The following is a 27,675-nucleotide window of genomic DNA, read 5'->3' as shown; positions in this document are numbered from 1 at the left end:
TGCAGAGTCCCCTGCGGCTCCGTGCGAACAGCCACTCTGTGGAGCGAGCGCTGGCCTACCACGGCAGCTGTGGCTCGCTGCCCAGAGAGGCCCGGGTCCAGGCCGTCCCCCGGGCCAAGGGCAGCCCCATGCACACCTACAAGAGCGTGGAGATCACCAACGTCTGAGGCGTCCAGCGCTCCGCTTCCGTCCACATCCTTACTGTTATTACTGTGCCGAGGCGGAGCTGCAGTTCACTGTGACTTTACAGGAACAAAAAAAGTTCAGTTTACCGAGATGGAGCGATTGTAAATACAACCCAAATCCCCAAAAATGTTGGGACAGTGTGTTAAATGTATATAAAAACATCTTTAACGTGTAAAATCGGTCTATATTTCAACATAAACAACATGTAAAATGTTGAACCTGAGACATTTTACAGTTTAATGAAAAAACAAATTAGCTTATTTAATATAAAACGAAACATCTCAGAAAAGTTGGGACAGGGCCTTGTGTAGCAGTGTTCCTCTGCTTAACATCACACTGTGAGTATTTGAAGGCTTGGTGAATTCCCACAGTGCAATTCATCATGTTACATGAAAGGTAAACTTTACATATTGTCAAGATCACATATGACCCACCTGCAGAGGTTTCATCTTTTTTTTTTTTTCCAAAACTATTTATTGAAATGCCTGTATTATACATACACATGGAATTAAAACAAATCCTTACAATGCAAAATCAGTCTTCTCCGGATATCTGGATGAATTTTAGCTAGTTTGGCTTTTGAAAGTGAATGCAATGCAGAACCTTTCATTGTATGAGCTCATGTCTGGTGCAGGGAGATGAGACATGATTGAGAATATCCTCCCTAGTTGTGTCTGTAAGAGAGGTGCCAAGGTCCTCTTTCCATTGTGACCCAAGGACATCCATTTTCTGGGGGTTTATCTCAACAATAACTTAATAAATCCGTGAAACTATTCCCTTTGTATCAGCATCAAGAGACAACAACGTGTCAACTGGACCAGCTGTCGGCATATTGGGAAAAGAGTGATATTGTTCTCTAACAAAATTCCTCAGCTGCAACTATTGAAAGAAGTCAGGATGGAGTAGCTTGTATTCAGAAACCAGCTGTTCATCAAAGGATGCAAATATCCAATCGACAAACAGATTTCCATACCAGGCACGGAAGGCCTTGTCAGTCATAGCTGGTGTAAAGAGAGGATCAGGCGCCATTACTGAGGGGCTTTTTAGACCAAAATGCTTCCTGAATTGTAACCACATTTTGAAGTGTATTGGAAGATACTGGATTTGTTGAACTGCTAACAGAGTCTTGAATAGCAGAGGAAACTAGAGTGAGTATTAAAGTTATAGGACTCCATTGTGACCCAATCTGGCGCCTCACCTTCAGCGCAACCCTGGACCCAAAACAAGACTTTCTGAATATTACCTCCCCAGCAGTAATGCATAAGATTAGGCAGTCCTCCCTCTCCCTTTTTCCTCTCCAGAAAGAGGTTTCATCTTTCGAACATGAGTCTCAGTCTCACCACACATTTCACTCCATTTTAAGCACAGATCGTGTCTCATAAATCTAATATTTTATCTTTTAGCAGCTAATTTCAAATTTTACAGCAGTGAAACATCCAAATGCGGTCGGTACAGGGCCTTGTTTACTATCTGACTGTTAAACATGTGAGGAGTGAAGAGGAACCAGCTGCTGGAGTTTAGGGAGAGGATGGTTCCTGATGCTCCAAATGTTTTCTATCTCTCTTCATTACTTTTGAAAACACAATGTTATAGAGATTCAAAGAGAATTTTATATCCCTCTAATTCTGCCTCAGGTGACTTCAGATGAGCTCTGGAACAGTGTGAGGGAAGGTTCTTGTCTGTATATATTTAGTTTTGTATTATGACCAAATATCCTGATTCATTCTCAGTTTTCAGAGACAAATGTAGAGAAATACACTTAAATGTATGATGTATAGTTAGATGTTATTTAAAGAAAACAAGAAAAGTATAAGTCAATATTTTAGTAACTCAGATAAGACCTAATGGCAGTTTGTTCATCAAAAACATGTTTGGAGAATAACATTTACATTATTTTCCTTCATTGAGGATAAAGATTGTACTAGTGTGTATTTTTACTCATCTTATTATAATAATGTCATGTTACTTGCTTTCTATATCATTGATTGATACATTGGGCCTGAAGGCCTGAAAATCATTATCATCCAGTTTTAACCTTCAGCTTCATCCTTCTCACACACACACACACACACACACACACACACACACACACACACACACACACACACTCCTGGTTTTATCTGTCTTCATTCTAAAGACATTCTAAATGGTGCCATCTCTCTTTTTAATGTAGTCTTCCTGTCTGAAAAGCTCCTTTTATGCAGTCATGTCACTGAAATTAGCTGTTAAAGCTGTTTTTCATACTTTTCCAGGTTTGTTTTGCCTCGTCTCAACTTCTCTGAGATGTTTTGCTGCCATCAGATTCAAAATGAGCAAATATCTTCTGTGAAATACTGAAATATCTCAGTTTCAACATCCTGATGAGTTGCGCTGGCAATTAAATATATGTATATGGAATATGTCAGTCCTTTATTTCTCTTTTTATTTACTTTTAACACAGTGTTCCCACTTTTTTGGATTTGGGGTTGAACAGTTATTCAAACTGTTTTGTTTGTTTTCTAACTGAATCTTCTGTTGCCATCTAAACACTGGAGCGAAGGTTTAAGCCCTCCTGGGTCCGGACGTCTTCTGATGCCTTAAATGAAAACTGGGGTGAATATTTTCCGCTCAATTCATGTTTCTCTTGTTGCACATTTTCATCCAGATGCACAGTGGATCAAAAGTCTTGCTCAAAGACACTTTGGCTCGCAGACAGCCAGAGATCTAAAGACCACGGTGAGGAGTAGGAGGCTTGAATCTACGGTCACTGAATTATCTCCTCAAGATTGTGATCAGTTCACCGTTTGTTAGAGATCAGGATCAGATGGAAATGGTGTGTGTGTGTGTGTGTGTGTGTGTGTGTGTGTGTGTGTGTGTGTGTGTGTGTGTGTGTGTGTGTGTGTGTGTGTGTATGTGTGTGTGTGTGTGTGTGTGTGTGTGTGTGTGTCAGTGCAGGGTGGGCTTTGTCTGAGGGTCAGCAGGATGCTTTTTATTTCCTTTTCATTTTTTGAAAAGAACCGGTGTTTTAAAGAAGCAAGCTGAGGGTGAAACCATTATTTATTTTATGTACAAAAAATGCACAACAAGACCAATTTTTTACTTCTTAACTTCAAAATGCTAAAATTAGCTTAATTGCAAATTTATAAATATAGAAATGCAACAATGGTGAAAGACTTAAATTAAACTGAAAGCATCTTACTAGTGTGTTTTTTATTGCTTTTGGATCCCGACAGGAAAAATATGTTTTGATGTGAAACTTATCAGGAATTCCAAAGGTCACTGACCTTCAATTCAATTCAATTCAATTCAATTCAATTCAATTCAATTCAATTCAATTCAGTTCAATTCAATTCAATTCAATTCAATTCAGCTTTATTTATGAAGTGCCAATTACAACATGGTCGTTTCTAGACACTTTTACAGAGAAAACCCAACAGATCCACATGAGCAGCATAAGCGGCTGTGGAAAGGAAAAACTCCCTTTTAACAGGAAGAAACCTTTGCAGAACCAGGCTCAGAGGTGGCGGCTTTCTGCTGTTCCAGTTGGGGTGAGGGGACAGAAAGAGAAGGAGATAGGACAGGCAGTTTCTTGTATCTACAAACATTTCATATATAAACACAGGGTGCATCGGTTACAAGAGGAACAATCATCATTGACATGTAGTAATACAATGAAATTACATTGAAATGAGAGAAGGAGCAGAGCTGGGAGCCGGTTCCACATGGTAGGAGCCCGGGGTTCAGTAAACGCTTACATCCACTGGGTCGAGTTACCTCAATTGATCAGTGGAGCAGCTGTTTTGTTTGATGCCCAATTAGAATTGCACCCATTGAATCCAGGCTGTCTCAATGGATCAGCCGCGATTGATGTTCTGTCTGCGATCCCTCAATCACAGCTCTAGTCCACCTAAGAGACAGCCTCTTCATCCAGGGTTTTGGTGTTCTGACTTTTTAGTCTCCCACAGTGGAAAGAGAGAGAGAGAGGGGGAGAGATCATTTTATTTACATTGAAGTGGACACAGGTTCACAGATTTATACAATAAATCCACAACTCATTTTCCCAACATCACCTTACAGAACAGTTACATAATAGTTGAGAGAGAGAGAGAGAGAGAGAGAGAGAAAGAGAGCGAGCAGGCACAACCCCTAACTGTAAGCTTTATTGAATAGAAAGGTCTTAAGCCTCGTCTTAAAAGCAGAGACTGTGTCAGCCTCCCTTACAGACACTGGGAGCTGGTTCCACATAACAGGAGCCTGATAGCTAAAGGCTCTACCTCCTGTTCTACTTTTGAACCTAGGAACCTAGGAACCTCCAGCAGACCAGCACTCTGAGAACGAAGCGTTCTCCTGGGACAGGATGGGAGTAATAGCTGTTTAAGATATGATGGGGCCTGGTTGTTCAGGGCTTTATAGGTTGAGAGGAGGATTTTGAATTCTATTCTAGATTTAACAGGAAGCCAGTGAAGAGAAGCTAATATTGGGGTGATATGATCTCTCCTACTGGTTCTTGTGAGAACTCTTGCTGCAGCATTTTGAACGAGTTGGAGATGTTTTAGGCAGTTATTGGGGCCCCCTGATAACAAGGAATTACAGTAGTCTACTCTGGAGGGAAGAAATGCATGAATTAATTTCTCAGCATCGCTTTGAGTCAACATGTTCCTGATTTTAGAAATACTCGTATTATGCAGATGAAAGAAGGAGGTCCTGCAGACCTGTTTGACGTTGGAGTTAAAGGATAAGTCCTGGTCAAAGGTCACTCCCAGGTTCCTCACAGTGTTATTGGAGGTTAAAGCAACACCATCTAGGGTCAATATTTGATAAGATAATTTTTCCCTCTGGTGTTTTGGGCCAAATAAAATAACTTCTGTTTTATCTGAATTTAGGAGGGGAAAATTATGACTCATCCAGATTTTTATGTCATTAAGACAAGCTTCTAATTTAACAAGTTGATCAGTGTCATCTGGTTTCAGGGATAGGTAGATCTGTGTATCATCTGCATAACAGTGGAAGTTAATGGAGTGTTTCCTGATGAGGTTCCGTACAAGAAGCATGAAGAGTATAGGTCCTAAAACAGAACCCTGTGGGACTCCATATTTAACTTTGATCCGAGCTGAAGAATCATCATTAACATTAACAAAGTGGAACCTGTCTGTTAAATATGATTGAAACCAGTTTAATGCTGAACCTTTAATCCCAATAGTATATTCTAGTCTCTGTAGTAAAATATGATCAACAGTGTCGAATGCAGCACTGAGATCTAACAGGACCAGAACAGAGACCTTCCCACATTTAAAAAAATAAAGTGGTTTAGATACAGCTGAGTTATGAATGAAGAAAAGCATTCCAGATGTTTGTTTGAGCAGTGTTCGTCCTGATATCACAGCAGAGAGAATTTCACAGGAGGATTTATGCAGTCTGATCATGTTCGCAGCAGATTAAAGCCTCTCATGTCGGCAGCGCTGGGACTGAACGGGCGGCTGGCAGCAGCAGGTTTATCCAAACGGTGGAAAACAGGTCGGTGCGCCTCGTCCTGGGCGTCTCCTGCAGCCACAGGGCCGCAGCGGGACAATCAGACCCGTTCAGACTTGTACAGAGACTCCAGAAGAGAAGAGGAGCTGCGTTTCCCTCCAGCAAACACACACGATTGTTCACTCGTGAGCAGCCACATCACTGCTGTGCACAATGTTACTGCTCTTTTTCAGGACAAATGTATTAAAAAGGATCTAAGAACAAAAATTAACCCTTACATTTATTATTTAATAAATGTTGAGTAAAGTGTCAATATTCAGATGGAAGGTATGAATTAAAGTGGTTATATTAAGATAAACATACCGTGGTTTTGTTCCACTCATCATCAGAACTTCAACACCTTTGTGTTTTTAATATCTGCTGATTTGCTCTGTGCGCAGAAGGACAGGTGCGTGTTCCAGCACGTCCGTGTTCAAACATACACCCACAAAGTCACATTCAGGACACTTCTTTGTCTCAATATCCGAGGAGTGGGACAAAACCGAGGTTTTATTTGATTTATTTTCCAACATCTAGATATATTTACAGACATAAAACATGAAAAATGGGTGTTGTTGGTAAACGTTTTAATGATCTGTATAATATTATTGCTGTATAACATTGCAGCACCCTGCCTTAACTATAGTTTGTGCTCTTGATTCCTCCAAGGATATTTTCACATTGGCTTTTTAGAAAAGAAAATCGTTTTACTAAACTTTCTAAAGTTTTCTGTAACCCAAAAAACTTTAACTTTTGCAGACCAGTTTTGAAAAAAGAGAAATGATCCTTCAGCCGTTATAAAATGTGAATTGAACTTCCAAGGTCACCTTTTAGATTTTAGGTTTTGGATTAAAATCTTGTTCAATGTGTGATTCAGCTCTACCGGACGAAAAACCAAACCGAACTACCCTGAACTTCACCAATCAGACTTTTGGAAGAATTTTTTTGAGGACAGAGGAAAAAAAGGGAAGGCAGAAGCGTGTCAGGGAAATTCCTTGTAAAATGTCAAGGAGACAAAGTTCACAGAAATCAGACGGAGATCAAGTGAAAAGAGTCAAAGGTATTTTATTAAATGATCGTGTAACAAGCCACAAAATACAGCCTAACCTGAGACTGGCATTGAATCTTTTATAGAAGGAAGAAAAACCAACACACACACACTCAGAGTGAGGTGAGCTTTCCTTCACTGAGTGACCTCTGACCCTTCTCGGCTCTTCAAGGAACTGAAAGGTCTTCAAGTTTGTAAAAGCGCTTTTCTGCTTCATGTTGACACGTTTTATTGATCCAGTGAAATTTAATCGGTGTAAAACCTCCTCTCACTCCGTCACATCTGCATCACTTCACAATAAAACTGCAGTCCAGCCGCTCCTCAGCTTCACACAAACAAACACATTTGTCATCGCAGAGTTCAGACCCGGTGTTGGTTTCATATTTACACACTCTGAGCTCATATTCTCAATATTTAGACATGAAAATCACACTTTAATCATGAATTTATAGATACAATTTAATAGAATGCACAACTCTCTGTCAATCAGCAGCTCATTTCCTCCTCCGTGCATCACCGCCTCAGTTTGGAAAAGATGCTTCATTTTGACTGCAGACCAGAAACAGAAATAAAAATTAAACTAATTAAGAAAAGATATCCAGGTGATGCTCAATGAACGCTGAAGCTCATCAGACATGACTGTGGTGGAGGACAAACATACACACCTGGGGCCGGAGAGTCACCACTGACCCTCAAATGCACTCTGGGAAAGTGAAGAAACCTGAAGCAAAGCCATGCACACACAGGGAGCACATGCAAACTCTGCAGAGCCCTCACTATGATGCCGGGTCGTCCCCTGCACCACTGAACAGCCCTGAAAAGAGAAGAGGTGAAAGATCAGATATTACAAAACACCAACCACGGTAAGTATGGTTCTTTATACACAGTCATACATGATGACTGGTAAACATGCTGGTACATTTTTATTTCACATAATCCTCATAGTTTGCAAATTTTTTAGTCCTTTAATTTTATGTAGTAACATAAATTGTAATATTCCTACCTTTGATTGTCTGTAATCTGTGTACAAATGGACATATGTTTATCTTGCTATTAGCAGTGTATTTAGTTTGTGTATCGTATTCTTTCTTCATAGGAGAGAATAAGCTTAAAAGAAAAGCAACAATAAGTTATGAAATAAAACAAAAAAAAAAGCAGAAATAAACTAATTACATGGAAAAAAATATGTATATAACTGAAATAAATAACGACAAATAAATTCAGACATAAATACAGGTGATCGGATATTGACAGTAAATCTGTTACAAATAACTTTCGGTGTGAACTACTAACTTGTGAGACATTATGGCTGAAATTAATCAAGTCCAGTAGCTCTGATGAGGGGAGATAAAGGAGTGGAACACGACAGGATGTAAAGGTGTGTGAGATAACAGAGGTGTGTGTGGAGACATTTACCTGAACAGCACTAGGACCTGGAGGAAAACCTTTCACACACACTCTCTCACACACACTCACACACACACACTCCTGTGGCCGGAGAGGGAGGTTTCACCGCGGACGCACTTTACACCAAGTTCCTGGACTAAAGTTTCCCTGCAGCGGTCCAGCCTGCCAGGAGTCTTTTATTTTAATAAGAGAAGAAGAAGAAGAGTCCGAGCGCCGTGTCTATGTGTGAGTGTGTGTGCGTGTGTGTGTGTTTATGAGTGTGTGCGCGCGCGCTGCTCCTCTTCCTGAAACACCTGCGCGCTTCAGGTAACTCTGATGAAGAGGAAGTCCTTCAGCGAGCGGTGAAAAGGTAAGGCCTCTCTGCAGATCACCTTCACACACACACCCACACGCACACAGTATGGAGTTATGGGTGTGTCCAAATCAACATCAGTACATTTCCAGTTGAAGAATCTTTTGATCCGGTTACCTGCCTGTGTTTGACAAGGACAGAGACAGGTGTGTGTGTGTGTGTGTGTGTGTGTGTGTGTGTGTGTGTGTGTGTGTGTGTGTGTGTGTGTGTGTGTGTGTGTGTGTGTGTGTGTGTGTGTGTAAGAGCATTACATATGTACACACTGCCTGCATATTGAGCAATGTGACACTGTGCAGGTGAAGCAGGTAAGTTTCCTTCAAACACCACGTGGCTGGAGGGGGGTGGGGGGGGGGGGTGAAAGGTGGGGTGGGGGGGTTCAGGGTCCACTAACATGATGTTTTTGGCGAGGCCCTCTGTGTGGCTTTAATGGCTTTAATCCACTCTGTCCTGGTGTGTGTGTGTCGGTGTGTGTATCCTGTCTTCCTCACTGGGTTTGGCTTCAGAGCCTCAACCCTGAACTGGGCCAAGTGGTGTTGTAGGTTTAGACACACCCTCACATTCAGTGTTTTATCGTTGCGTTCTTGTATATTTAGATTCTCTCTGAATGAACACATGTTGAATTATGTCGAGAACAAAGAAGTGAAATAACCCAAAGCACGTTTTACATGGTAGATTCTTCAAAATAGCCGCCTTACTGCTCTCATGGAAATTCTGTGATGTTCTACTGACATCCTTGGCTAAAAGGAATCTTCACCAAATGGTCTTTTGAAAGTTTTATTTACAGTACAGGAGTTGTACAGACAGTCGGCCTGCCTGACCAAAGTCGCTCTGAGACACAGACACAGAAGAGTAAAACTTACACCCCTCCCAAGTCGGAGGTGCTGGGCAGTTCAGAGAAAAACAGCCTTGGAAGACAATGCAGTCATTGAGATCCACAACTCTGCAGAAACTGGACATCTTATCAGAAGATTTCCCAGGCCTGAATCTTAAAGGTGCTGTAGGCAGGATTACCTTCGCAAGATGGCGATTTGACCCATCCAAGATGGCGATTTGAAACCCGGAGTCTTGCCCACCTCGGGGTGCCGAGCGGGGCTGGCAGTGTCGCTGCCGCCTGCGCCGGCGGGTTGATTCACCTGTGACCTTTTCATGGCGGGCCTGGGGTCAAAGCCTTTTTTTAAAGGATTTGTGCCGTAGGGAGGATTACCTTCGCAAGATGGCGATTTGACCCATCCAAGATGGCGATTTGAAACCCGTAGTCGTGGCCGGCAGTGTCACGGCCGCCTGCGCCGGCGGGTTGATTCACCTGTGACCTTTTCAAGGCGGGCCTGGGGTCAAAGCCTTTTTTTAAGAACTACAGTAGAAACAGTGTCCTCCGGGGAGTTTTGATGATGTTATGTCCGATGAAGCAGGTAAATATGCGGGCCTGGACTTCCTCGTGTGCGTTCACGAGAAACAGAGCTTTGAAGCGCCGCCCCTCGACCAATCAGGATAGAGCCTCAGGGGCTCTTCTGATTGGTCAAAGATACCTGGAGCGATTGAGATTCCTTTTCAGCTCAGAACAGAGACAGATGGAAACGCTGCGCCCTCGCGGTAGTGCAATTATGCTACACTCCTAAAGGATTATCAATGGATACTCTAACATTTAATCCAAAGAAAACACAGAAAAATTAGCACTGACTAGCAAAATCCTGCCTACAGCACCTTTAAAGCAGCTAACTGTTAGTACAAAAGGAACACAGTCATATGATTTAACTATGACCATAAAGAACACAAAAACACTATAATATTTCATTTTACCGTAGCAGCTGGCTCCTGGGGGTGAGATATTTACCTGAAATGGTTTTAGAAAAGTCTTGAAGGTGTTTCCAGAGATGCTGCCGTCGTCTCATCTCAAACCGTCTCCATTAGGTGGAGGTCAGGTGACTGTGGAGGTCAGGTCATCTGGACCGGCGCTCCATCACACTCATTCTCTGTCAAATAGATGCGACAATTGTTTGCCGAAGAAGAATGTCTTTCTTACATTTTAAAACTTTGTTAATTGACAAAATACTTACATTTATGAACTTCTTTCGTTGCGGACGCCGCCATCTTGCCGATCTTGGAAAGCTTTCTGGGAAATCTGTCATCCAGTAGCGGCCAGTGCCGAGGGGAGAATCTCCGTTTGGACGGGTGACTAGTTCTCCCCCTTGGCCCTACCCCTACGTCATAATGACAATCGGGACACTCCTACCCCTCCACGTGAACGCGCAAAACGGAGGGGTAGGGCCAAGGGGGAGGGCTAAGGGGTGAAATGGGATTCAGTGTAAACCTCACAAAGGTAATTTGGGATAGACTGCAGTGTGTTGAGAATAACTTTGAATGTTTTAACTCTGAAACACCTTTGATATTTAAAGACAATAGAATAAAATAGACAAAGTAAATAACATGAGAGGATATGGATGTGATCCTCTAAACTTAAGTTATTTCAGTTGTATTATTGCTTTTGTTCAATATTTACTCCATTTATTAATGTAGGTTATCAGTCCCTACAGTAATCCTATCATTCTGTTATTGATTGATGCGTTGGCTCTAATATCTTATTCATTTGATATTTTTTCCTGCAGTAAAGCAGAAGTTTGTGTTGAGTGGGTGGCTGCATTGATCTTCCTCACAGAATGTAAAGAAAACATTAAAACCACAAGTGACCTTCTTAAAGCAAACGGTTAAGCCGCTCAGGTCTGAAACTTTGACATTGAAGTTGATCTTTGTTCCTCTTCTATTTCATGTCAACAGATGGAAGCAAAAAGAAGCCGGTCTGTGTTATTTACTGTTATCCTTTTGGGTATTATTGGACATGCTGCATGTTGAACCAACAGCCAGCCTGCAGCAGAGTTGTGCCTGAACTCACAGTTTGTAGTTATCATCTCACTTCCACATGTTACATTTCCTCTATTTTGCAGCCATAATTTATACCGTTAAATAGTTTTCAGTTGATGCACAAAACATAAAATGAGAATGTATAATACATGAAACTGAACGACTGTGTGCAGGACATGAGTTTCGAGTTTTCAGGCGCTCTGTTGTACTTGGAATTTATCGATCTTGTGTTTTACTCTGGTCTGCTTTTGGACTAACTTTGACAGCTACTTAGCTTTCACAAATCATTCCTATCTGCTGCTATTAAACTGCCTCATGCACATTAACAGACAAATAAAAGTACATTGTCTACGTTTAAGATAAGATATTCTCGTCCTGCATGGAGGAAAACAGTCATCACAGCTGCTCCACATTACATAAAAGATCAAAATATTTAAATATTGTGAATATTTGACATGTAGACAATAATAATAATAATAGTAGCAGAAAAAGACGCACCAGTATTTACAACACAATAAACAAGCTTTAGACTTTCACAATAGAAGAACAGTGGATTTGACAGGTATGAATGACCTGTGGTGGCTCTTTTTTTTTTTTTTTTTTTTTTTGGTGGAGGTTGCAGGAATGTTCATTTTATGAATGAATGAACTTTATCATATCATCTATTGTATCAAGGTGAGACAGCCTGTGTGTGACCATATGTGATGACAATACTGCAGCAGGAGAGGAATAAACATAGATCAGAGGAGTCGCCACTCTCATATATTCCAGCAAAATGCAGCTTCAATAACTAAACAGAGTTTGCGCTTGTTCCATTTCATGCTGCTCTTATTATGAGACTTGATCATCTGAATGTGGAGTCAAAATGTTCTGTTCTGCGATTTAAAGCAATGAAGTGAAACCGCTTACAGAGTGACTCTCCTCTCTGACAGGAGGGTCCAAGGACGATAAATCACTGCTGAGCTCTAAAGATTTTAATTCACTAACCTCGAGTCCTGAAGAGTTTTACAGACTGTGGCGATCAAACCGTGTCTCCTTTCAGTGTGTGTGCGTGAGTGGGTTTGTGTGTGTGTGTGTGCTTGTGTCATTTCAAAGTCAAAGTCAAACTATTAAGCAGCAAAAAGCTGAACAGGCACAAAGCAGAAAAGTCAAATGTCTGCAGGAGAGTGAAGGACGCCGCTGCTTCAGATTTTAGTGTCCGTGATGTTAAAGCTCACGTAGGGTCTGCCTCAGTGTCAGGTCTTCTCCTCCTCCTCCTCCTCTTCCTCCTCCTCCTCCTCCAGGCCTCTGAGTCCGAACAGGGGGACAGATGCTAAATGACGGCATGTTCTCGGTGCAGACGCTCGGACTAATTAATTGGCATTTATGGATGCTGCTGACATGCTTGAATTACTTCAGAACCGTGTTTCAGGTCGTAAAGGCGTCGCTGTGCTGTCGGCAGCAGGTGGAGGGTCGATCACGATGGAGACCAGAGGATTTATCTCATTTACAGTTGAAGATTGAAGCAAGGTTTCCTGTTTATGTGGTGCTTTAAAAGTATCTACAGCTTGATGGAGCTGCTCTTTGAAGTCAGTACTAAAAGGCCTGAATGAACCCTTCCTGTTCTGTTGATTGATGTATTTATTTCATTTCAAGCTCGAACTTCATGTCACACTGTTTGCATACAGTGATAGTTCCCCTCCAAACAAAGATGCTCTTTATGGTTTCTCCTGTAGATCCAAAACAAGTACAAATCTAAAAAACAAGCTCAGCAATCTCACTTTCTGGACTTTGATTTGAATTTTCCTTTATTTACTCAAATAGAAATAATAGAAAACAGTCTGTTTATCCCTTTAATTACTGGTTAAAGCTTCACCAGTAGAATACACACAAAAAAAAAAACGGCAAATAAATGTCTTTTGTGATCTAATTAAAATGGACTTGTCACTCAGACAGACAGTGAAGGACAGATTAAATGGTAAAACTGACAGTGTTTTGTTGTCTGGATTTCAGAAGTAAATATTGTCATTGACACACTCAAGTTATGAATTAAATTACTAATATTTTTACCTTCTTTCATTTTTTAAGCACAAAAGCAGCTCAGAACTTTTTTGTAAATTATTCAAGTGTTATTCCCAAAAGTATTGACTAATTATATTATTTGAAAAATGTCATTTCAGCAATGGTCAACCCATATCCCACCACACTGTTGAAAAGTTATTCCATTATTGGCTTTATTAGATTAGAAATGAACAGAATTATTCCGTTACTGGTCAGTTTTGATTGTTACAAACCCCAACGGCTCAGGTTGTATTAGGAAGAGTATCAGGTGTAAACCTGAATAAAAATGCTATGGTGACATTATTAAGATGAAAACCCAGTTCAGAAAATGGAAGTAAGGCCTCACAGACACAAGTGTCACTTTGCCTCTTCACACTCTCCACAGACGTGTTTTTAGGGTTAATCAGTGACTTCAAAATGTCTAACCACTAATGTGTCACCAGCAGCTCACACAAAACAAACATATTTCACTACATTGTGGCTCCTGTTCATAATTTACTGAAGTCATACAAAAGTGTCTGAAAACTTCAGAAAACAGAAATGTTCCCAAATCTGCTTCTAGTTGACAGACATACTTTTTAACCTGCCCCGTGCCTGTGGTATGCATGTGAACTTCATCTTTTCTCTTTTTTCAAAAAAAGATTTATTGTCATTACTTTAATATCTTTGTAAAAGCACGATGTTGTTCTCTAATAATCTGAATTATCACATCTGTCCAAAACCATGCATATGCTGTTGAAGTTACCAAACTTGTGTTCTTGGACAATGAGAGGAAACTGGAGTACTCGGTGAAACTAATCTGCAATTTAGATCCTCCAACATAACATGTAGATTTAAATATTAACCTCTTGAATCAGGAACGTCACTTGTTGTCTCTGTAAATGGACAATGTGTTGCAAAACTGTTAAACCTTTAAGAAATACGCTCATTGAAAGCATCACTGACTTAACCTTACTTACAATTTATGAACACTGAAATTTATGTGAAATTTTTGTGAAAAAACATAGAAGGCAAACAATTTTTTATTTTTTCTAGCTTCAGTTAATGAATTGAATACATTTGTGCTGTATTTTGTATGCCACTGAGTGCAATGTGTTTTTTGCAAAAGTACCACAAAGAAGTGAGAAACAAATAGAAGCTTAGTGCGTCAGCGAATGTTGAAACCTACAGCAGCTTTACTATAAAACAGGGGTCTTCAACCCAGTCCAGAATGGGCCGCTGTGGCTGCTGATTTTTGTACCAGCCAAGCAAGAGCACACTAGACTCCACCTGTTTCACTAAGTCTACTGGTGAACTCACTTGAGGAAATAGGTGGACACTGATGTGCTCCTGTTTGGTTGGAACAAAAACCAGCAGCCACAGTGGCCCATTCTGGACTGGGTTGAGGAGCCCTGCTATAAAATGATCCAGAGTAACCTGATCTAGTCACCACAGAAGCTTTGCATTATTGAAATTGAAGATGAGTTAGCAGCACTCGAAAAAATTGTTCTGATAAAAGAATATGAAACAGAGATATCTATCCATCCATTTTCAACCACTTATCCGGGACTGGGTTGCGGAGATTGCAGTCTAAGCAGGAACGCCTAGACCTCTCTGTCCCCAGACACGTCTTCCCACTCTTCTGGGAGGATCCGAGGTTTTCAGGGTCAGTCAAGAAACATAGTCCCTCCAGCGTGTCTTCACCAGGGCCTCCTTCTGGTGGGAAATGTCCAGGATCCTAAACAGATGCCCGAGCCACCTCAGCTGGCTTCTCTCGATGTGGAGGAGTAGTAGCTCTACTCCGAGTTCCTTCCTGGTGAACGATCTCCTGACCCTATTTCTAAGGGAGCGGCCAGCCACCCTATGGAGGAAGCTCATTTTGGCTGCTTGTAACTGGGATCTTGTCCTTTCGGTTATGACCCAAAGCTCATGACCATAGGTGAGGATAGGAAAGGAGACTGACTGGTAAATTGAGATTTTCACCTTTCTGCTCAGCTCCTTCTTCACCACAATGGACCAATGCGACTGTATTGCTGCAGCCACTGCACCAATCTGCTGATGGATCTCATGCTCCATCAGTCCCCAACTCGTGAACAAGACCCTGAGATACTTGAACTCCTCATCTTGGGCCAAGGTCTCTGCGCCAACCTTGAGAGAGCAGACCGTCTTCTTCCAGTCGAGGACCATGGCTTCAGATTTGGAGGTGCTGATCTTCATCCCTGTTACTTCACACTCAGCTGCAAACTGCCCCAGTGCACGCTGCAGGTCCAGGTTCAATTAAGCCAACAGGACAACGTTGTCTGCTAAAAGATGGTCTCTGAACTGGACCACCTCTGGCCCCTTGCTGTTCCTATAAATTCTGTCCATAAAAATTACAAACAGAACCAGTGACCAAGGGCAGCCCTGCCAGAGCCCTGCCAGAGTCCAACATGCACCTGGAACAGGTCTGACTTACTGCCAGCTATGCGGACCAAAGCTCTGATCATGCAAAGAACAGATGGGCCTTACCAAGAGGCCTTAGACTCTGTACTTGCAAAGCACTCCACACAAGATACCACAAGGGGCACAGGTGAATGCTCTCTCCAAATTAAAAAAACACATGGGGATTGGTTGGGCAAACTCCCACAAACCCTTGAGCACCCTATGGAGGGTATAGAGGGTCCAGTGTTCCACAACCAGGACAAAATCTGCATTGTTTTAACTGTCAGTTGAATCCTCCTCTCCAATACCCTAGAATAGACTTTCCCAGGGAGGTTGGGGAGTGTGATTCCCCTACAGTTGGAGCAGACCCTCTGGTCCCCCTTTTTAAAACGAGGAAGGAACCACCACCCTGGTCTGCCAATCCAGAGACACTGTGTCTGACCACCACACAATGTTACGGAGAGTCACACAAGATTCTGCACATCTGGAGACTTAAGGTATTCATTGCAATCCCGCCCCCCCCCCACCAAGGAGCTTATCTTACCTTGGTGACTTCAGCTTGGGTAATGGATGAGCCCACCTCTGAGACCTCAGCCTCTGCTTCCTCCACAGAAGACGTGGTGACGGAATTGAGGAGATCCTCGAAGTATTCCTTCCACTGTTCTATAATATCCTCAGTCGAGGTCAGCAGCTCCCTACTTGCACTGTAAACACTGTTGGAGGAGACCTGCTTTCCCCTTCTGAGGTGCTGGACAGTTTGCCAGTATTTCTATGAGGCCGGACTGACAGTCCTCCCAAATTGCCTTCACAGGATTACTATTGCAACAACACATCATCAGTTGGGTAAAACTAACTTGTCTCATGACGGTCTAACACAACCGGTCTTCACAACCACTCGGGCTGCCGTCCGCCTAGACTACCAGTACCTGTCAACTGCTTTCAGGAGTCCCGTGAGGTAACAAGACTCTTGTTAGCTCAAGAGCCATGTTGGCTTCTTCAGCTTGATGGCAGCCCTTACTTCTGTTGTCCACCACCAAGCTCAGGAGTTGCCATCACGGTAGGCACCAGAGACCTTGCGCCAACATCTCTAAGCAGCTGCTTCAACAATGGAGCTATAGAACAGGATCCACTCGGACTTAATGTCCTCAGCCTTCCTCGGGATCTGAGAGAAGCTCTCAGAGGTGGAAGTTGAAATCCCCGCTGACAGAGGGTTCCACCAGGCATTCCCAGCAGACCCTCACAACATGTTTGGGTCTGCCAAGGCTGTCTGGTTTCCTCCTCTGCCTGCAGATCCAACTCACTACCAGGTAGTGATCGGTCAACAGCCCTATCTTCACCCATGTGTCCAAGACAAATGGCCGAAGGTCAGATGACACGATAACGAAGTCGATCATCAACCCTTGGTCAAGGGTGTCCTGGTGCCATGTGCACTTATGGATACCCCTGTGCTGAAATATGGTGTTCATTATGGAAAAGCTGTGACTAACAAAGAAGTCCAACAACAAAACACCACTTGAGTTCAGATCGGGGAGGCTTTGTGACCCAATCACGCCCCCTCCAGGTCTCACTGTCGCTGCTCACGTGGAAATTGAAGTCCCCCAGTAGAACAGTCGAGTCCACTGTCCAGCACCCCTCAGGGACTCCAAGAAGGCTGGGTACTCTGTACTGCCATTCTGCCTGTATGCTGAGACAATAGCGAGGCACCTGTCCCCACCTCAAAGGCAAAGGGATGCGATCCTCTCGTTTATCAAGGGTGAACTCCAACACCTGGTGGTTGAGCTGTGGGGCACTATAGGCAAACCTAGACCAGCCCGCCGTCTCTCACCACGGCAATGCCAGAGAAGTGGAGAGTCCAGCCCCTCTTCCAGGGTTGGCTGTGTGTCGAGATGAGCCTGACTATATCTAGCCAGATGCCAAAATGCTCTGATTTCTGATTCGATGCAGGAAGAAATGGAGAAGCAGCCTCATGCTCACTTCCCTGATGAAATGTTAAACCGAGTCACATCAGATTGAACACGTGGAACTAATGAAGCTGCTGACTGCGTATTATAATGAATTTTCTTGTAATAGTCACAATCATGCTGTCAGCTACTCCTGTCATTTCCAGACCCCCCCCCTGTCAATCTTCTCCGTGACTCTGCCTTTCAGGTTTATGTCAGTCAAGTCAGGACATGTGTGGTTCATTTTTGTCAACCGGTTTTCTTAACAACCTGTTTTCTGCCTCACTCCTTTAAAATGTGGCCGTTTCACAGCTATTTCTGTTCCGACAAGCACAACAACTGTAAATACTTCTGTCACAGCAATATTGGCTTGAAGTTAAGTCAGGATACTCTTGGTGAGAGCTGCATGTTCTAGCACTAGTGCTTTTTTAAGGCAAGCAGACTGAGTCCTTTCATGCAATATTCTGAGTGATGAAGGAAACAAATCAGAAAAATGGTGTAATAGTAAATATCTACATAATGGAGACTGTAACCTGTCATGCATCAAGAGTCTAACAGTAAATTTTATCATAAACAATGACAATTAATTAAATTTCTGTTTAAAACCTGGATATGGGTCGTAGTTGTGGCCCTTCATATTTGCTAAAATTTTGGTTGTTTTAATCTTTTGTTATTCTCATTTCATTATTTTCCCACACTTTTGATCATTTCTGAAAGTTAGTTCATGGAAGGTTTTACAGTTTTGAAATTGTGAACACTTTGAACCTACAGTATTAAGTGAAGCAAAAATTCTAACAGAATTGTCATGAAGATTTTTAGTCAGGATTTTTATGTCGATTTTGCAGAATAATTACTTTTCCCCTCATAGATGTGAGAAGTTGCTCATTCTGCTGTGGGGGGTCTCTGAATCCCCCTCCTTCACCTTTTAACTGACGCCCAGCTGCTGCACTGCGGCAGCTGAAGTGCCTCGTAAACTAAAACCGGTTTCATGGAGAGAAACACCTTCAACAAAGGGATCAGTAATTAGTCACCTAAACATCTGCATGCATGAGGAACATGAACACACACGAACAGTCTTTTTTATTTAATGTGCACCATCTCACACACACACTGATATCCGCCCGTCCATCTTCTGAATCCTTTAAGTCAGGGTGTTCGGGGTCTTCAGTAGGTCAAAGGTCATTATAATGAAGGTATTTTACACTCACTATGATCATCAGTCAGTCACAGTCTCACACACTAACATTCAGACCAATAGGTAAATTACAAATTTATATCCTCAAACGGAGAAACCCATGCATGCTCAGACCATGCAACCCATCCACAGAGTAAAGGAATACACTCCCTTCCATATTGACATAATTTCTTAGAGTTTGTCTATTTTCCAGGATTTCAGTTCCTGACCAGAGCCATAGTGTAGCAGCAGATTTGTGTTGCAAAAACCTTGAAGTCTCGCCTGTGTCCTGTGTTTTTCTGTTGCAGTTCGTCCTGCAGACATGTCCACCTGCCGCAATTTATGTGGCAGCAACAGCCGATCCAGCAGGACCTCCGGCTCGGGGGCCCACTATGCCCTGTGCGCTCTGGGAGTGGGGCTCATCGCTCTGGGCATCGTCATGATCGTGTGGACTGTGATTCCCCTGGACGGCGAGGACTCCGGCTCCTCCGGCAACAACACGTCCGTGCCCGGGAGCAACGACGAGGAAGACGAGGAGTCGGAGCGCACCAAGTCCTCGTCCGTGGCCCTGGTGCTGGTCGGGGTCGGGGTGGCCATCCTCTTCCTGTCCATCTGCCTCGGCGTGAGGAGCAAGAGGAGGGCGAGCGAGAGGAGGAGCCAGCGGGGGGTCGGGGTGCCTTTCATGGACCACGTGGTTCCAGAGCAGGAAGAGTGAGTGATACACTGACCGTCTCAAACCTTCTCATTTCTGCAGCGTCACATTTTAATATTCCCTCCAAACGCACAGTGGAGTGATTGAAGACCTGTTATTCAAATCAAATTTTAAACAGTTGATGCTTTAAATTTTTAATGTTACTTCAATACTGTAATAACTTATTACATTATTGGCAGAACGTTGGCCTGATTACACTGAAAAATGACTTTACTGGCAGGTACTATGTTATTGTCCATCATGTCATTACTGGTTGTCAGGAGCTGGACTCCTTCACTCACAGGAAACCGCTGCCTTGTTTTAGCAGCAAAATAATCAAACATTTCACTTTGGAAACTAAAATAGAGCGAAGTAAAGAGAATTCGAAGACACGAGCTGGAGTCTAAATAAGTTTTTTCTCTGTTGGAAGTGTGTATAATTGGAGGTTTGCTCAGTGTGTTCCTGACTTCTTTATTGAAATACCCAGAATTCTGTTTTTATTCTAACATGCTTGTTTTCTCTCTGCCGGATCTTTTTCCAGGACTGTGGACCCGACGGCCTACAACGTGCCGAGCTACGACGAGGTGGTGGGCAGCCAGGACTACCCGGTCCGCCAGAGCAACCTCCGCAACAGCACCTCGCAGCTGCCGTCCTACGAGGACATCTTGGCCGCCGTGGAGAACGAAGGCAGGGAGCCGGCCGAGAACGGCGCCCCGAGTGAGGCGGCGGCGGCGGGGGCGGCAGCAGCAGCCCAGCCCGCCGCCACCGAGCCCGACGCGTCCGGCCTCTCCGCCCGGCCCAGCCTGCCCGCCCGCAGCGCCAGCCGGGCCAGCCGCCTGCTGCGGCCGCTCCGGGTGAGGAGGCACAAGTCGGACAAGCTGCACCTCAAGGACTTCCGCCTCCAAATCCGCACGCCGACCCAGAACCCGGTGACCATCGAGCCCATCACGCCGCCGCCCGGGTACGAGAACAAGATGCCGGAACTACAGTAGAGCGAAGCCTCGTGTCTCAGTTCCACGTAGAATAAATAACACCTGGAGGATTTAACAGACTAACAACAACAACTCTCCAACTTTTTAAAAGTTTAAAGCTTGACGGAGATCCTGCAGACAGCGAAGAGAATATACACATCGGTCTCTTTTCTTCACACCTGAAGCTTGTCACTGACATATTTATTCTGTTGGAAAACATGAAGTCTGTCTGAAAGGATTTTTTTAAAGATCCTAAAGTAACTTATGTCACAGTTTTTCAGTTTTATTTAATATCCACGTTGTTTGTTCTCCGCTTTACCAAGAAGTCTTGTTTTCTCCATGTTTTCTGACTGATTACTTGTAAAGTGTGGAAACTTAGAAACCACAGATTTTGATTTAAAGGGACATTAAATTGTTTAGTTGTGGGCAGATTTTTAGAAGCCATTAATTATCATCGGTATCTGATAACTCGATCTGTTTTTTGTAATTAAAACTTAAATCATTCCAAACAATTGCGATTCATATTTTTCCTTCTGATTTTGTATGTTTTTTAAAGTCTTAAGTAATTCAGCTCTTTTGTGACTTGTCTGTTTAGAGTTTTTACAAAAACAACTTTGTACTGCCAGGTGTGAACTGTTGGATTTTGTGGTGATGTGACATTAATGATTAACCATGCATTTCTTTACAGAACTCTTAAGTCTTCAGCTTTGTGATATTTCTGGAAAACGGTTATGAATAAATGCTTTTCTATTTCCTTTAGGATCCTGTTGAGCTTTAATGGTTTGATAAAACGCGAGCAGATCTAGTAAAAATGAAGTGTCTGTCCTGGGTTTGAGTTTCTGGAGAGTGAGGGGGGTTCAGCCCTCTCTGTCTCCATCAGGGGTGTCAAACATAAGGCTTGGAGATGCTGGAGGAGAGCAGACTCGTGGCCTGAGAGGAAAAAGATGCTGCATTAAAATGGGTCTGATGGTGAGTGACGGTGGAAGCCCTGTGTGTTCAAGTCAAGTCAGTAGACTTTTATTCAAGTTTCTATTAAAATCAAAGTTAACAATTTTGAAAAATGTGGCACCAAATAATAATCAACTCAAATTTGTTTAGTGTTTCCCACTGAAGATCGGTATGCTGCATGGTTTCTCCATCCACAGATAGGATGCCCATGAATGAGTGAATTTCTTGTTTTCCTGGCTTGTTTTCAACAATAATTACAATTCAAACTGCAAAATACCCACAAAGCGCAGCTGCAAAGCTTCTACTTTCAACAAAAGGAAGGGAAACTTCTGGCTTGCATGTATTATGTTGACTGATGCTGATTTAGTCTGAACAACCTCAGAAAACTTGACATTGTCTTTTATATGATGCCTCAGAAACCTGTTATCCTTTTTTTTTAATAGCAACTTATGCCACAATTCATTTTATTACATGCAACTAACACATTTGAATCAAAGAAACAATACTTGTAAATGCCAAGTTATTCTTCATTCTTGTGATTTGTTTTTAAAAATGCAAAGACAAAAGTATTCTGGAAAATCATCTTCTTCCAGCATGGCAAGCTCCTCCCAGCAGATTTACTGATTCCTGTAAAAGAGAAACTAAATGAACTTTGTTTTCTCAGTCATGGAGCCATAAATCAGTCTATAAACTTCTCAAAACAAACCTTGAAACAACACAAAGGCAGCTGGAGCTTTTCTGCTGAAATGCATGAACACCACGAGCTCCTCCTGCAGCCAGTGACTCCTCTTTGACCGTTATCTCACTTTGAAGGAATAAAGCTAAATGTTTCATGTTTCGATCAGATTGATCAGCTCTCTCTGTCAGCTGGGCTGTTATCGGTTGATATTTGGCGTCCTCTAGTGGTCACAAGTGAAAAATCTTCAAAATTGACCAACTTTTTTTTACAATAAAAACTAATTTATTCATCTCAAAGGATCTTATACTGAAAATCAGAGAAAAACTAATGAATCTTAAAAAAAATTCAGTTTTCAGTTGTGTCACATTAAGATATAAAAGTCATACTGAAAACAAAATAAGAATATAATAATTTTGTCACAGTTTCACTCAATTGCATGACTGGGTCTGTTAGATTTTCATGTTTTATAGAGGTGCTGAACTGTTTCACAGTTTGGTGAAATACTACAACTGCTTATCATTTCAAATGACATTAATCACTGGTTGTTTAAGACTTTTTATGCAATGAGATTGTACCCAGTGCGCAAATAAGCTTTATTCTTTGTATCTACATACTTTTTAAACAATCAATCCCAATGCCCAAGTTTAAAGTGCGAAAACTGACAGAGGAAAAAGTAAATTAGTGATATCAAAATATTCTTCTGATTCATTTCAGACATGGACAAATTAAAAAAGAAACCCTCTGAAATGCGTGCATGTGTTTATATGAGTTTATATGGCTGCACCTGAAGACCGGAAGAGAAAAAAGAGTTGAAACTGATTTGTTTGTGGAGTTATACATTTAAAAATAGAGTTATAATTAACATTGATAGATAGATAGATAGATAGATAGATAGATAGATAGATAGATAGATAGATGGATGGATGGATGGACGGACGGACGGACGGACGGACGGACGGACGGACGGACGGACGGACGGACGGACAGACAGACAGACAGATAGATAGATAGATAGATAGATAGATAGATAGATAGATAGATAGATAGATCAGTCTGTGGAGTGGAAGCATGGCATTTCCAAGAAGATCTATTTATTTCCTCCTACGGAAAAATCTTTCCAGGAAAATAGTGTAAATGTTTATTTATAAGTGCAATTAGAAATATTGAAGTTTCTGCTGTGTTTCTATCTATTCTGAGTGTAAACTCCTAAATTTAGAACATTTTAAGTTTCAAAGTGGCCTCTAAAACAGGCCACAATACAAAACATCCAAACATTGAAGAATAAATAACTAAAGCCTGTTTTTGTTTTATTCTTGGGTTTTTAATTTTTCAAATATTTGCACACACGTTGTAAAAACCAATAAACTGTGTGATAAAAGTAGATGTTTTTCTGTCTTATAAATAGAAGCCATGAATATCACAATTCCATATATTAATGTTGTTGAAATCACTGAGAAAACCATTACTTGTTTCATTTTTAATTCATTGTAGTTTCTTGTGTAGCCACATGTATGCTGTTTATATTCAGATAGTAGCACCAGAGCACACATAAACTGATTGGATTACATATAAATGTCAGTTATGTTGTAAAGGTTTTAAGTTAAGTGCTGCATAAAACAATATATCTGAGTGGAAACTAGTCCATGCTGTACCTGGCAGTCGAGAAAGGTGTACAGGTGTACATTCACACTGCTCCTAAGTCTGGGCAAAGATGCACAAACCTGAAAGACAAATATAAAAGAAAACTATGATGTGGGCAGAAAAAACACAAATATGGTGAACTGAGGCAAACAGAAGAAGAAGACGAAGACATCAGTGTCCTCCAGGTCCTCTGGGTTGGGGTTAATCAAACCCTTCAGCAGGTGCTGGGCTGATCCTGGAGCCTCCTCACTGCTGGACGTGTAAACTCCCAGCTGCAGCAGTTCCTCCAAATCTCTCTCCTCTCAAGGTAGATTAGTTTTGACTTCAACTGAGCTTCTCACTCAATCATAGAGTGACACCCTCCAACACCCTCCTGCGAAGAAAACTCCTTTCAGCTGCTTGAGTCTGCAGTCTGACTCTATTCAGTCATGACCCAAAGTTCATGACCAGATGTGAGGGCGAAGATGTGAACTGACAGAACAGCGCCGCTCCTCTTCACCACAACAGGCCAGTACGACTGAATCAGTAGAGGCAGCTGAACTCTTCTCCCAGCCCCCTCTCAAGGAGGCCTGCCATTTTTTTTTCCACAATACGAAGGTGCTAATGAACGTCCTGAACCTCACACTCAGCGGTGAAGTGTTTCAGAGCATGTTGATGGCTTTCAAGCAACGGAGCCAAAAGGACAACATCATCTGCAAAAAACAGAGACGCCTTGATGACCTGACCTCGGCTGGGCCTCAGCACCCCGCCCGAGAAGATCACTGAACGCAAAATCTGCTGAGTCCTGTTCACCTGGACAACTGTGACTCGGTGCTGATTATATGGACACAGTTTAGGCCGAGATCGGATGGTCTGCTCACTCACAGGTCCTCCAACAGGGGAGACAGGGCTCTTGACCTCTTTTAATTCTACGAAACACAAGTTTAATGGGCTGATAAACTCCCACTTTACTCAAAAGGTTGCATGTTCTTCCTTTGTGTATGTGTGTCTCGTTTCATTTAAAAATATTGTTTAAATATTTAAATAAATATATAAAGACACTTACTATTTTCTGAAAAAAAAACCTTGAAAATAAGCCAGTAAAGTGCAACCTACTTCAGACAGCTTTAAAAGACACTATAATCCTGCACGTTTATTTAAAAATATACTTTCATCATACTAACTTGACAAGTTCAAAACTAAAGCAAAAGCTGAATAAAAGTAGTCGCCTGTAAGGTTTTTACATTTGAATTAGGTAACTTTGAGCTTGTATTTCCAATATCAGCTACATTTTCCAGAGCTCCACCCTCACATCGGTTTGGAAGGATTTTTCTTTCCCTTTTTTTTTCCTTTCCTTTCCTTTCCTTTTTTTTTTTTTTTTTAATGTGCAGCTGCCATGTAGCAGAGGGAGTAACAGCTGGCTGAGGGAAGAGCCAGCCCGGGGAGTCAGTCACATTCCTGGCTGGGATTCAATGACTGAACCAGACACAAACAAACAGAGAGGGCGAGAGAGAGAGAGAGAGAGAGAGAGAGAGAGAGAGAGAGAGAGAGAGAGAGAGAGAGAGAGAGAGAGAGAGAGAGAGAGAGAGAGAGAGAGAGAGAGAGAGAGAGAGGAGAGGAGAGAGAGAGAGAGAGAGAGAGAGAGACTCACACATTGAGTGGGGAGACAGACTGAGAGTACGCCAGACTGAGCAGACGAGCCATATTTCGAGCGCACATTAGGAGTGCGTAAAAAAACCGCAGGAGCGGAGAAACCTTGTATCCGTCGATTGTACATTGGTTAGAGGAACGGGTGAGTTTTCGGTGCGAGTTGTCGACTTTGCTCGCGTTTGTTTCCGCGCGTCCCGGATCTTCGCTCATGGTTTTTTCTGCCGCCGTCAGTTTTGTGAATGGACGCGCTGCTGGGAAGCTTCTCTGGTGACATGGAAATGCGCGTTATTGAGCGTGTAGCCGGATGCTGAGGACGCCCTGCCCGATAAGTCAATTCCAGCTTTCACTTTGAGTTTTGAACTCCGTTTTCTACCCGGCGACAACATGGAGGGCACCAGCTTCCAGCCCCATCCCGGACTTCAACAAACTCTCAAGCAGTTTCATCTGAGTTCGATGCGCTCTCTGGGCGGACCGGCCGCCTTCTCCGCCCGGTGGCACCAGGACTCCCTCTTCGGGAAAGATGGGAAGTCGGCGGAGATGATGCTGTCCCTGCCGGCCCAGACGCCCCCGGTGATGTCCGGTCCGCTCTTCATCCCCTCGGACCGCTCCACGGAGAGGTGCGAGACGGTGCTGGAGCGCGAGCCCATCTCGTGCTTCGTGGTCGGCGGGGAGAAGCGGCTGTGCCTCCCGCAGATCCTCAACAGCGTGCTGAGGGACTTCTCCCTCCAGCAGATCAACTCGGTGTGCGACGACCTGCACATCTACTGCTCCCGGTGCACGGCGGACCAGCTGGAGATCCTGAAGGTGGTGGGCATCCTGCCCTTCTCGGCCCCGTCCTGCGGGCTCATCACGCAGACGGATGCTGAGCGCCTCTGCAACGCGCTCATCTACGGCGGGACTTACCCGCCGCACTGCAACAAGGAGCTGGGCTCCCTGGAGCTGGAGCGAACCGAGAAGAGCTTCAAAGTCTACCACGAGTGCTTCGGCCGGTGTAAAGGTCTGTTCGTCCCGGAACTGTACGCCAGTCCTGCGGCCGCCTGCGTCCAGTGCCTGGACTGCAGACTCATGTTCCCTCCGCACAAGTTTGTGGTGCACAGTCACAAGAGACTGGAGAACCGGACTGTCCACTGGGGCTTCGACTCGGCCAACTGGAGGGCTTACGTGCTCCTAGACCCGGACTACACCGGCAAGGAGGAGAAGAGTCACCTGGAGCAGCTGCTTAAAGAGTTAAAAGGAAAATTTGATCTGACGGGCAAACTGTCAAGTAAATCCTGCAGAGTAAGTCTGTCCTGTTTTATCGCCACTTATTGCCTTTATAATATTGTGCAGAGTTGTGTGTGTTTGCCTGTGTGGATATTCCTACTGCCTCGGGCCAAATACAACATCTGCATTAATTTGCATTCATTTGAGGTAGACTTCCCTCTCATTAGGAGCTGCTGTCTCCTTTGATTGATTGTTTGTGCCTTTGCCAAGTGTCACCAGCACGCCACACTGCTCATCACGTGCCTCTTCCATCCTGCTGTACCTGTCCCGTCCAACACACCTCAGCTTGACACCACAGAGCATCCATCCCATCTGAGGCCACCCCACCCACCCCTCCCAGCCCCAGGGCTACCCAAGGGCATCTGCATTATGATAAATGGAGCCCCAATGATATGTTTTATGAGTGTGTGAGAGGAGAGGGGGCAGGGAAGCCCATTATGGTGCCACAAGGTGGGGAAGGGGGATAAGAGTTTAATGAGGGTTGGGATATGGAAATGTGTGTGTGTGTGAGAGAGAGAGAGTAGGGGTTGTGGCTGCTCAGCGTGGGCTACGATACCAGTTTTATTTTGTGTGTATGTGGCGGAGTTGTGGCTCCGTGCGTGGGTCAGAGATGTTTGGTATGGACAAAGGGCCAGGAGACGAGGTGGCTGTTCCTTCGTCACAGAGCAGCTGTTGTGTGGGACTCTGCTAATGAGTGGACATCTCTGTATGCATCACCATGGCGCTGCTCCAGTCTGAGCAGCAGCCAGAAGATGTCTCACAGGGAAACCTCAGTACTCTCTTTGAAGGGAAATATTTGTTGGTTCATTCAAACATGTCTGAAATAACAACAGGGAGAAGTCATGGAAATGAGCGAAGTACGCTGGGTTTTATTCCAAGGTCCCTGAATGCAGCATGCAGGCCGCTGATCTATGACAAGGTTTTTTGTTTGTTTGTTTTTTTTCTTTCCCAGACTGGAAGTTC

General features: G+C 43.2%; 3 protein-coding genes and 1 long non-coding RNA gene across 5 annotated transcripts in view; 3 read left to right on the top strand and 1 right to left on the bottom strand.

Annotated features, from left to right (window-relative positions):
- The window catches only part of kaznb (kazrin, periplakin interacting protein b), a 159,120-nt gene extending 155,763 nt beyond the window's left edge, over positions 1-3,357 (top strand). For both annotated transcript variants that reach the window (XM_030091512.1, XM_030091513.1), the window contains one exon: positions 6-3,357. In XM_030091512.1, the coding sequence (XP_029947372.1) occupies positions 6-167 (162 nt within the window). In that variant the 3' untranslated portion in view covers positions 168-3,357. The remainder of the gene's footprint in view (positions 1-5) is intronic.
- On the bottom strand, positions 1,470-25,898 carry LOC115388395 (uncharacterized). The gene is made up of 3 exons (XR_003931473.1): positions 25,823-25,898; positions 10,705-10,712; positions 1,470-1,481 (listed from the first exon to the last, which is right to left on the bottom strand). It is a non-coding gene; the product is annotated as an uncharacterized LOC115388395 (long non-coding RNA).
- On the top strand, positions 8,193-21,314 carry tmem51b (transmembrane protein 51b). The gene is made up of 3 exons (XM_030091518.1): positions 8,193-8,477; positions 19,199-19,601; positions 20,123-21,314. Exons 2-3 carry the CDS (start codon positions 19,213-19,215, stop codon positions 20,571-20,573), a joined length of 840 nt encoding a protein of 279 aa, XP_029947378.1. The 5' UTR covers positions 8,193-8,477; positions 19,199-19,212; the 3' UTR covers positions 20,574-21,314.
- The window catches only part of skib (v-ski avian sarcoma viral oncogene homolog b), a 35,374-nt gene continuing 33,130 nt past the window's right edge, over positions 25,432-27,675 (top strand). Inside the window, exon 1 of the mRNA XM_030091516.1 lies at positions 25,432-26,727. Within this exon, the coding sequence (XP_029947376.1) occupies positions 25,834-26,727 (894 nt within the window). The 5' untranslated portion in view covers positions 25,432-25,833. The remainder of the gene's footprint in view (positions 26,728-27,675) is intronic.

This window comes from Salarias fasciatus, chromosome 5 (genome assembly GCF_902148845.1).
Source record: "Salarias fasciatus chromosome 5, fSalaFa1.1, whole genome shotgun sequence".
NCBI lineage: Eukaryota > Metazoa > Chordata > Actinopteri > Blenniiformes > Blenniidae > Salarias > Salarias fasciatus.
Note: the sequence above shows the minus strand (reverse complement) of the source record. Positions and strands in the feature narration are given on the sequence as shown.

Coding starts and splice junctions, on each gene's coding strand:
- tmem51b (XM_030091518.1), top strand. CDS start 19,213: ATGTCCACCTGCCGCAATTTATGTGGCAGCAACAGCCGATCCAGCAGG. Junction 19,602..20,122: donor GTGGTTCCAGAGCAGGAAGA/GTGAGTGATACA, acceptor ATCTTTTTCCAG/GACTGTGGACCCGACGGCCT.